The sequence below is a fragment of the Opisthorchis viverrini genome (genome assembly GCF_000715545.1).
Source record: "Opisthorchis viverrini unplaced genomic scaffold opera_v5_200, whole genome shotgun sequence".
Lineage (NCBI taxonomy): Eukaryota > Metazoa > Platyhelminthes > Trematoda > Opisthorchiida > Opisthorchiidae > Opisthorchis > Opisthorchis viverrini.
The window spans coordinates 414,750-425,599 of record NW_008751855.1 but is presented as its reverse complement, the minus strand read 5'-3'; the positions used below and the strand labels follow the sequence as shown (position 1 = coordinate 425,599).

The following is a 10,850-nucleotide window of genomic DNA, read 5'->3' as shown; positions in this document are numbered from 1 at the left end:
TCTGCGAAGCTTGAGCAGAAAAGGTTAGTGACCTGAAAACAAGTGAAAGTAGAGGATGAAAAGCTAGGTTGGATAGGGACGAAGTGTCAACTGCAGAGAGTTTTATGGAATAAGAGATAGGTTAGGGACTCAAATTCTTGTCTCTTCAGGCATAAGCTAGGCTAAAAGGCATCTGTGTGTATATATTAGTGGTATATATTCATGTATAAACCATATATATCATATGGGTACAGAGGTTTGGATCTAGATTTTATATCGTCACAGTTCCCACTATTGGGTTGGAAGGCTGACAAGTCAGACTGAGTCTTACGCTCAAGTGCAAGTTGGGTATCAAAAATATGTGTTGAGGTGGAGTCTATGAAACCTCACAGACAGTTCAAAAAGCAAGCCAATAGGTGCTTGGTACCTGCAAGGTACCTGCTTTCGCACGAGAAGTGTATGTGGAAAAGGATTTTCAGGCAAGCAGAATAGATGAAAGCAAATGAAACAGATGAAAATTACACGACATTTTGAGGTGCACACACGTTCAACGTTTCGGTGGAGGAAGGCAACTATACACAAAACAAAGATGGGCAGCTCAACAGGCATATTTTCCCGTTTTTGATTCTCAGATGAGACGAAATGAGGTCAGAACTTATTTACCTAAAGTCGTTTGAATTTCTGGATAAATAAAGGTAAAAGTGGGATGGATTGCGCAATTCTGGTTGAAGAGTTACCAGTTTCATTGTTTTGAATAGATAAGCAGTCGCGTGTGATGCAATAAATCCTCATCCACTGCTTTTCTTATTCCGTTATCGAGGTTCCCCGATTGCTGTAGAATCGTCATTCACTGGAAATGACGTTTTTGAAAAAGTGCCCTTTTTAATGCGTTCTTAAACGCGTTCACGTCAAAAGTCACTCTAATCGGCATATTTTACTACACGAGACCTTCATTTCCAGGGGGATGAAATTCCAACGCCGAGGCTAACATTCGAACGCCTTTTTGTGGGCTGATCTCAATTTCTTCTCCCACACTCCTCAAATGCCTTAGGAATAGACGTAGTGAAATGAATTTGGTCGAGATTTCCTAATTAATGGCAAATTTTGAATTAGGGCCAGAGCACACAAAAACAAGTGAGAAGAAAATTCCTTGGGGTGGCCTTGAAGCTGTGAACTTCTTTTCACTGGGCGAGTTCTTTATCGATTGTAGGGTTCGCGGGTTCGCTTGAAGTTCAACAACTCTGTCTTTTTGTCCAAACTATATGTCTTTGAGTCCATATTTAAAGTTTCTAAGGCCTACTACTGTTTTATACCAATGGCACAGTTATATTTGCATGTACTTCGTTATGGTAGGCGTTAAACGACGAAGATAATAGCCCTGCGTGAATAAATTGGATACGGTTCGCGTGTGCGCAACGATGTCAAGGGATATGGGTTGAAAAGCAGGGCAGGGAACTAATGGCTCTTCGACAGGCATCCGCTCAGGAACTTTCCAGAAGACGTGCACTGTTTTCACAGAACTTTCCACATGGTCTTGGGTGTCCTGAGTTCAAACATTTTACCTTACCCCATGTGTTCTTGTAGTAAATTACCTTAATTAAACGGGATATTTAAAAAAATCTACTAGAGATTCTGAGAGCACCACGGTATGTTCCAAAGAGACATTTGCAAATGTCTTTAGACGCCGAAAGTGGGTCATCACACAGCCAGTTACAATTGCACCACTCTTCATCAGTATGGTTGACCAGTAACATGCTGCCACAGCTAGTCAGTTCCAACATATACCAGAACACCAATCTGACCACAAATGGCTTAATTTGTGATATTTTAGAGGCTGAATTTGCCAGATCGAATTACAAGCGAAATCCCAATGGAAAAATATGCCGCTAACGATCCGAACGAGAAAAGTGATCCCCATCTAAGAGAGACTGGATAGTCCACGATAGCATAATCCACTAGTCAACAAACTGCGTGTAATCACCTCGAGGATCGGCCATCGTCCAAGGTGGCCTTTTCCAGGAGGAATCTTAACTGAAGTGACACCACATACTGGAACACTCAGGCCGACGACATTCATCCTATTTATATTATTCTACCTTTGTTCGGACGGAAAGGATGCCAACGGTACGTGTAAACACATCCAAACCGACTCACTGCTTACGTTTCTATCAAACAAAACTTCAGATGGTGCGGATTGTATACATTAGACCAAATTTTGACGTCCTGTAGTGTTAACAAACAAATAGCCGAACTTCTCGTAGACCGCTGCTGGTGCCTGTCTATTCATCAACCAGGTTCCATACCTAGGTAATAGATCAACATGCGGGACGACTGACCTTCATTGGTTTAAGTTTACATTACGGTACTTGCAGTTACCCTATCATTCGACTAGACCCTTTCTGATAACCAAGAGCCGTCCAAAGTATGCATATAGCGGTTCACGGACCAAGAACGAACTCTTAGTGGCTAATCAATGAGGAGTCGATACTGTTTGCACCTGCCGAATTTGCTATGCCTCCCTAGGATGGTGATAATATTGAGCTTACTTCTATTCATAACACTGATTGGTAAGTTTCACAGAACGTTTGTTACAGCTGTTTGTGTTAGATTGTATAGACAGAGATGACTGATTAACCAACGACACTATAAGGATAATTTCCTGGTGAAACTACCACTAAGATATTTTCTCCCCATTGTAGTCCGGGTCACTCAGGATTTATACATAGTACCTGGTGCAAAACGGCACCCAGTGTGGCGTTTGACAGAACACCGAAAACGAGAGTAGTATTGCACAGGATGAGTTTCTGAGTCGATGAGTGCTGCTAGTCAGCTGTGAATGTCCAGTTGGTAGTTCTCATACTGCCATGTGTGAACCTCATTTCCTGACAGAGCAGAAGGTTGATAGATCAATAAATTGATCTATCATGTTCACCCTAACCTTGCCTTATTCGAGTATTACCTTTGTAATCACTGGAATTATTGTACATAAGCTAAACTCATCGAATCAAGGTTTATTGCTTGCCTACAGTAATCTAAAAGGAAGGTACTTCATACTGTACCAGTACAGTCAAGGCTTTGAAGCATTTTGATGCATTGTTCCTTTAAAATTTGATGCACGTGAACATGTTGAGGCATGTTTAAAACGATGAAAAGAGCAGGAGAGGCAAAGGAAATTAGCTCTTCGTTCGCTGGTCTTAGAATGTTTGTTCCTCCAAGCAATTGTATCAGGCCAACTGGATCATTCTCTGTATGAAGTTATCCTCCGGATAACTAGACTGCTTCATCCATTCAGGTGTGGATTCTGAAACAGACAAACAGTGAAAGCATGTATACGGGGTTCTTCGGTGTTACGGACCTGGCATTCCTCAAGGCTCACAATAAAACTCGAAGACTACCCGGCTTTATCCCAGAGGTTGACAGAATTCATAGACAAGAAAAACGGTTACAGTGGCTCGCTCATGGCCACGGACTTATCGCACAGTTTGCCAGGCCAGAACAACGTCGCGGAAGCCGCTACTTTTGTAGCAAATATGTGAGGAACATTTTCCAGCCCACTGTTTATTTTGTCTTCTACTATTAGCCAGTGGGCCACGTGTCCCGGTCTCTTCAGCGATTAGTGGTTAGCGCAATACTGAAGATTCCCAGAGAGGGTGAAATGACTGTACAGGGCTTCTTGGCCCTTCCCTATAATATACCTTCAATTGCAAAACAAAATCTTGCTTATTGCTTCGTTACTTGGCTGTCATCGTTGAAACTCACGCAACTTTCTGGGTTGTATTCTGGGCAATGGTTGAGATGTCAGATTTATCCAAAGAACAACGAGAATAGTTTATGTTTCTTAGGCTAGGGTATCTCACTATTGTATGGCATGCCTTATTCTCTGTCGGCCTCTTAGCTTTTCTTAAAAATTGGGCACACACGAGGTTGTTTTCACAAATCTTTTTGGATATGTACTACATATATTGAGTGTCTTAACACTCAACAATTAATTAGTGAGCTTTGATTTTGTAGCTATTATTAGTGCGTAGTGATAAGACCCGGCAATCGCCTAACGAACTCCATCCTTGCTGTGAATTCTGTTAATTCAGAGGCCTGTAGAAGATTCCGCCATCATTCTTTCCTGAAATAGCAGTATGTACCTCACAATCCTCTATAAGGATCTAGCTCACCAACGTCTAGTGGCTAGCTGAGCGCGATACATTTCGGTCACAAGAGACTGAGAAGCAGTAAGGTCAACCTGCACTCCAACAGAAGATAGAGAGACAGTCCTTCATTCACTCACTTCATTTCTACCGGTCTGGATGACCCACCACTCGAGTGATGACTTCTCAACTTGTGGAAATTTCCTCATTTTGAGGCGAATGCACAAGCTTTACAAGTAGCGAGAGGTTTAATTGGAAATTTCACCCACTATAAATTGCTACAGTGTGCTGAAACGCATCGCACAACTCTTATATATTTTTGGAAATTGTCAGTAGTGTGCACCTCAAGAGGTTTCAACTTCTGTTGGTTAGCAATGGTGTGATGCGAATCAGTAAAGATTGGGAGCCCTACAGTCACGATGTGGACCAGCGATTCCTAGCCAAAAATTATGGTGCCCAACTAGCAACCGGAAGTCCGCCATTTGTCTACGAGACTCAAAGGACGATGTCTTTCCAGTGAGGATAGAACAGCTGCACAGTCCGTTCTTCTACACGACTCATCAGAATCATTCTTTTCTCAATATTCAACACCACAAAGCTTTGGACAGAGGGAGAGGATTTGTCGTAGTTAACTCCTCAACGGTTGGATCGGCGGGGGAAATAATCACAAGGTTACTAAAAAAATCTTAGACATCCACGACCATCTTCGTCCTTCCCCGGGCTAATCAGTTGGATGCCCTCTCCGAGTTTTTGTGAACGTTTTGTTCTACCGGAACTCAAGTTGCACGAATTTTGCGAATTTTTCTCAGCAATTTGGTTTCAATGGATGGTTGTACTGAATAGAAGCTGAATCGTTTTGTGACATCATATCAACTGAAAAATGAGACAGCCTTTGTACAGAACATTCTTTCGAAAAAAGATAGATTCAAGTGACAAAGAAACTCTAAAAGGGCTGCAGCTGATCTAATCTCGGGACCAAATTTTCGATTAGAGGACTCGACTCCGAAGAGGTAATGGGTATTTGGCTATTAATGGACCTGCTCAGCTGCTCCGGTGGATGTGGAGGAATAATCAGACCCATTCTTTAACTTCGGACAACGTTTTTGTAAAGCATAATTAGTTCCCAAACTCATAGTTTGTTAATTCTCATCAGTTCACAATCATAGGGATACACACTTACCACATGGCATCACCTAATATAATGAAAAAATACTTCCCTTTGAATGTATTGTTCAGCCTACTGTGTGTGTAACATGCTTGCCCGCGGTATTCACAATGGAAACGTATTGTCTCCTATTTTTGAACCCGAGAAACAAAGATATGAATGTCCCGTATCAAGTGTACTCGTCTTTGCATGTAAAACTGCAGATCTTGCATCAGTTATTTTAAAAGGATAACTTACCTTGGAAAATCCACCTAACGTACCCGACGAACCGTGTGACCCACACTATAGTTCCCTAACTTTTTAATACCGTCTGTGTGGGTGATGCAGTTTGTCAGTAGACATAGACCAAAAAACGGAAGCTCTTTTGCCTTCCCAGCTAACGGCATCTAGTTCTCAGATGACATTAGAAAATACGTTAGGAGAAAAATGTTTCTTGCATAGGAAGAAATTAAATTATCACGGGCTGTTAGTGTACCAAATTAAGGCAAGATTCTTATACTGTTTCATCAGCATAGCATGCATGTTTTGGAGTAATTTAAACATGCGAATTTTTGCTCAGCCAGACAGCTGAAGGAATGCATTTGTGCAAGAACTAAATCAACGACAGTATAAATGAGAAAAGTGTATCGATAATGTGTTCATCCTGGACGCAGCGTATTGCTTCGATTAAAAAATTCTTCATGATATTCGGCCTAGTCATCCAACTATTACTTCCCCTAGACTTCGATGAATTACGACGACTATGTTTTCATACAATGACCCAGCCAGCTTCATGTTACCAATTCCAAAATAGAGGATGACAACCAGTTCACCAGTTGGAGCAGTATTTCATTGGTGGAAGCCAAATCGTTCAGGAAACTTGTTGACCATAGCTCAAACACCTCGAGGTTTACTGCCTTCTGCATCTAGACAGGCCTAATCGAGGATCTCCTAGCCATCTAAGAAGTATACTCAGAGTAACCCCCCGCAACCAACTGCTCACTGATGATGTCTCCTCGTATGGCGACGAAACGTTTGCAAGTCAATTGCCAAGCTGGGCGAACAGATCAAAAGGCACTTACCTGATCAACCACCAACAGACCCACCCGAACTGCCAATATTTCGGCACATTACCAAAACCAGTATCTGGTTGGGGCTTTAGAGGATTTGCTCTGGACATCCACCAGTTTGTTTCGTGTTACTAGTCGTTTAAGAAAATAAATCGCTTTTGGGTGTACAAGCAAATATAAGTTCACATCGTACGCACTCAAGTTCCCGGAGAATTATTACCATAAACAAACATACATACAACTCTAGCTTGTGATAAAACTGCTAAACTAGTCATAAGGATGATCTGCTGGTATGCTGCAAGTGAGCATTCTTTTGCACATGTGATGCCGGAGCCTTAAACAAAGAGGTCGCCAGAAGCGCAATGCCAGATCTAGATTTTATATCGTCGGACAACTTATACGTTTGTGCGCACCTATCTTTCTGCTGATAGTGAACCGAGATTAGGAAGTTTGTTTATCAGTACTTTTATCCAAACCTGTCCGTTACTTTTATTGGTATCGTACAATGAGATCAATGATATCTGAATTGACATCTGAGTTGGACAGTGATACATCAGATTCTCCTTCGTAACAGGAAACAATTGGTGATAGAAAATAGCGCGCATTTGTTGCTAAAACGGTTTGAATAGCTTCTGGACCAAAGTAAATTTCACTTAAAATTGCACCAAAGCTATTCGTATCATTCACTAGATGAAGCTAATATTTATTGGAGCAGTCATATCTTCGGAAGTTTGGGGGAGAGTTTGTGTAGACCTGTCTGATCGCCATTTGAAATTAGGCTTTTATCACAGTTCTTGAACTCGTATGAAACGAACCCAGAACCGATAATGATGTGACCCTAGAAGCCTAAAACTCAAGTTTGCACTCCTTGGGAAACTTCTACTTCGGATAAATCACACATCTGTTCACCGAAAGCAATGTAGTGAAGGACGGTGGATTCTATGCCCACCTCGGACTACCTAGTTAGCATGTATTTTAAGTTGAACGCATGATTCGCTTGTCAGAAAATGGCATTAGTTGATATATACGACAGAGAACTTCGTACTGCATTAACTTATCAGCTATCTTTATTTTCAGTTCAAACGACAGTTGCGACGAGTGAAACGCCGTGCGCACAACATTGCTCTGGTAAGCTCGGGTTTTTGGTCGTTTGTTTGCGAACCATCAGTAAGGAGAGTTTATAGACTTAAGCCTTAAGACTTAAGGCCTTAAGCTCTTCGTAAGCATGTGTTGTGAGAAAACCAACGAAAGGTGATCTTGCACAATTCTATCACAAAAATCCAACTTCAGTTAAAAGGTAGCTGTGCTTCGTATGTTCTTTAATGCGCGGTCTTTTGTATGATACGCACTGAAACAAGAGCAAAAGCACAATTAAGAATAGTGACTTTACGAATCCCTCTCCTGCAAAAGTTGGGATTTTAATTCCCTCAGGTGTGAAACGTGATAAAAAACCAAAGCTCTTTGCCATCGTTTGATTCAACCGCTTACGAAGGTCGTTTACAATCCTGTTCCGTTTAATTCAAGGGAGCGAAATTCTATAAAAACTTTTAAAACTACTAACCAGATTTGTTCTGAGGGGAAAAGACCAGTCTAGCGGTTAACGTTGTCTGACTTTTTTTCAGATTTTTTAGTACTGTTTTAATTCCATTATATTAGGCAGGGCCGGGCAGTAGACGGAAACTGTTGGTAAGCAAGACAGTGATTATCTTTTGCTGTGAGTGGTAGATCATTTTACGTCTGCGTTGGTTTCACATGGAAAGCATTATTTTCAAGACATTCCATACAAGTCTTCGTGACACAGCAATTCTGGGTAACTGCATGAAGCACAAATCTATATCCATATATATGAAAGGGAGTAAAACTTGTTTGTTACAATGGTTTAGCCCGTTACAGAAAACTTCGGGTTAATCTCTGTTAACTCACCACTTTTTACATGGAATTCGCAAAAGATGGCTATTTCTAAACGGAGAACTTTTAGATCCAACAGTAGATTTTTAGGGTCAAGTGACAAAGGCTTATTCTGACTTTATCCTTCCATTTTGGAGCACACTGCTAGTAAGGTTACTGAAAAATTTTCAATAACTCAAGATTGGTTTCATCCTTGTTCGCTTTCATCAAGTAGGCGCAGTGCAAGAGTAGCCGTCAACCTCTTGTTCCAATTTAACACTAAATTCTGTAATACTGGCAGAGTACACTGATTTGAAAATTCAGCACTTTGCAGCAGCCGAATCAACTAAATTCCAGCTAGATCTCAAATTTATCATATTCTTCAAATAGATGTCTGGACAGGAGTTGTTTCGGGTTTCCGCCGGTACGATATTCGGGATAGCGTAGCATGTTTTTGACAGAACACTGAACCCACCAATTGAGTACAATGTGATATTCAAACAAAGCGTAGATTGCTGGGAAACCATGAACTGCACCTACCTGAAGTGTCCCAAGAAGGAAAACACCAGTCTGAGCACACTTATGAGAGCGTGCTCGAAGATTGTACCAGCTAAAACACGAGGCAGCATTTTGTAGAATATCAAGAATGAGAGATTCATTTGAGATTCTGCTGAGCTTCCGGTAAATTCCAGCTGATCGTGCAAATGAGTGCATTAGTAATCACCTGGTTGCGCCTATCGTTTGGGATTCTGAGCTGGTTTTACCATATACTTGGGAATGGTAACTTTCCCCATAGTAGTTTTTCTCTTCAATTTAGATTACCACGTTAAAATCATGGTTTAGTCTTAGGGTATGTTACAACTAATAAAAGAGACCCCGTTCAGTGTGAAACTTTCAAGTAGAACCGTTCAGTAGTTAATCGGAAGGCTATCAGTATCACTGTCTTACTCTAGCATTTTATCACGTTCATGGAAAATAGTTCTCCGCATATGGTGGAGTGACTGTTGTATTACCGAAATTTACTGCTCTTCTCTTCGATTATGGTAATGAACTAACCAGCGAATGGCCCGTATTGTAAATATGGCATCCACGGAATACCTAAATGAGACGTGGATTTCTACAAAACCGTGAGGAGTCGGGTTTAGTTTGGATGAAGTAAAAAATTCCCCCGGAACCCAGCTGAATCTCTCGTTTATGATGTTCTCAGGCAACTGAATGTGCTGCACCAGGCCACCTCATGTTTCAGTCGCTACGATATTTGAGAGCCAATCTATGTTCAAAAGCCAAGATACGATGCACAGCTGTTTTATCCTTATTGGGAAATATCCATGACCGGTTTGCCCTTTTTGGGGCTCATCAGGTGGTAGGCGCACTCCCCGGGTTCCCTTCTACCTTATGTCTGTACTTGCAACCAAATTGCACGAAATTAGCGAATATACACTCATTTGCAAACTAATTTGGTTTTTTCGAGAGACTCATCTGGAACCCAGCTGATTCTCTCGTTTGTGCTGTTCTCAGGCAACTGAATGTGCTGCACCAGGCCACCTCATGTTTCAGTCGCTACGATATTTGAGAGCCAATCTATGTTCAAAAGCCAAGATACGATGCACAGCTGTTTTATCCTTATTGGGAAATATCAGCAGTGCGTACCTCACGAAATCCCAGGAAGTTTCGAACCGGCGACCTCCTAGCTACTAGTATAAACAGTTAACCGTTTGGTCACAAACGAGTGATCAGCAGTACGAATGAGGAAAACTTTCACAGGATATAGCGCCACCTATCCTTCAGTCAGAGAAGCCATGTCGCCTAGTCACGTGTTGATCGCCTCTTTCACTCAAAACTTTTCAGACAGAAGTTTCATACTGCGCTACTTACAGACTTGCTGATTGCACTAAAATTCTTGAGACTGAGGCATGTGACGAATTTTGATTGTTGCAACTAGAATCTATTTATGAAACTTTACGGAAAGGATATTTTAGTCTCGATTACAATCCGTCCTTTGTGGTTAACTTGCCTAAAAGCCAAATTTGTACCTAAGCGTATTACCTACAAGAGGAAAATTGTTTGGCAGCCCGAAAGTGCCCAAGATTCCTCTTTAGATCGTACTTTGCACAAAAATGTATCTATACTTACTTTAGAGAAACGAGTTTACGACACACAAGAACACTGTGTGTGCATTCAGAGAAATTTAAATACATTTGTACGCAGTTCCCAAACGAGTGAGTTTTTCACATAATCTCGGATATGGAAACGAAAGAAATGTAGATCTCAACAGATGCCTATTTCTGGAAAAAGAGGATAACGTGCCTTCGCAGACAGGAAAGTCTGAATGCAATTCATTGCTGAGACCGAAAACGTTGGAGAGAAAAACTCATTTGCATACATTTACACCAACAACGGACAAGAAATGTGACAGGACATTTTGAGTACCTGAGGATTAACGAGTGCAAATTGGGAGGAAACTGACCTTGTTCACGCCAAAATGTTCCACTTTTGATGGAGCACATTGGGAAAGTAGGTCCAGAATAATTTTCGCAATGCAGCTTTCTAGTGCCATCGAGTGGCCTTTATAACTAAAAAACGAGAAGGTACTGGTGCTGAAGTCGGTTTACAGAATTTTTCTCGTGT

The 10,850-nt window shown here is 41.3% G+C and overlaps 1 protein-coding gene across 1 annotated transcript in view; it reads left to right on the top strand.

Annotated features, from left to right (window-relative positions):
- Positions 1 to 2,420: 2,420 nt before the first annotated feature.
- The window catches only part of T265_08036 (hypothetical protein), a gene marked incomplete at both ends in the record, with an annotated part of 180,939 nt that continues 172,509 nt past the window's right edge, over positions 2,421 to 10,850 (top strand). The window contains 2 exons of the mRNA XM_009173730.1: positions 2,421 to 2,546; positions 7,413 to 7,463. Of these exons, the coding sequence (XP_009171994.1) occupies positions 2,453 to 2,546; positions 7,413 to 7,463 (145 nt within the window). The remainder of the gene's footprint in view (positions 2,547 to 7,412; positions 7,464 to 10,850) is intronic.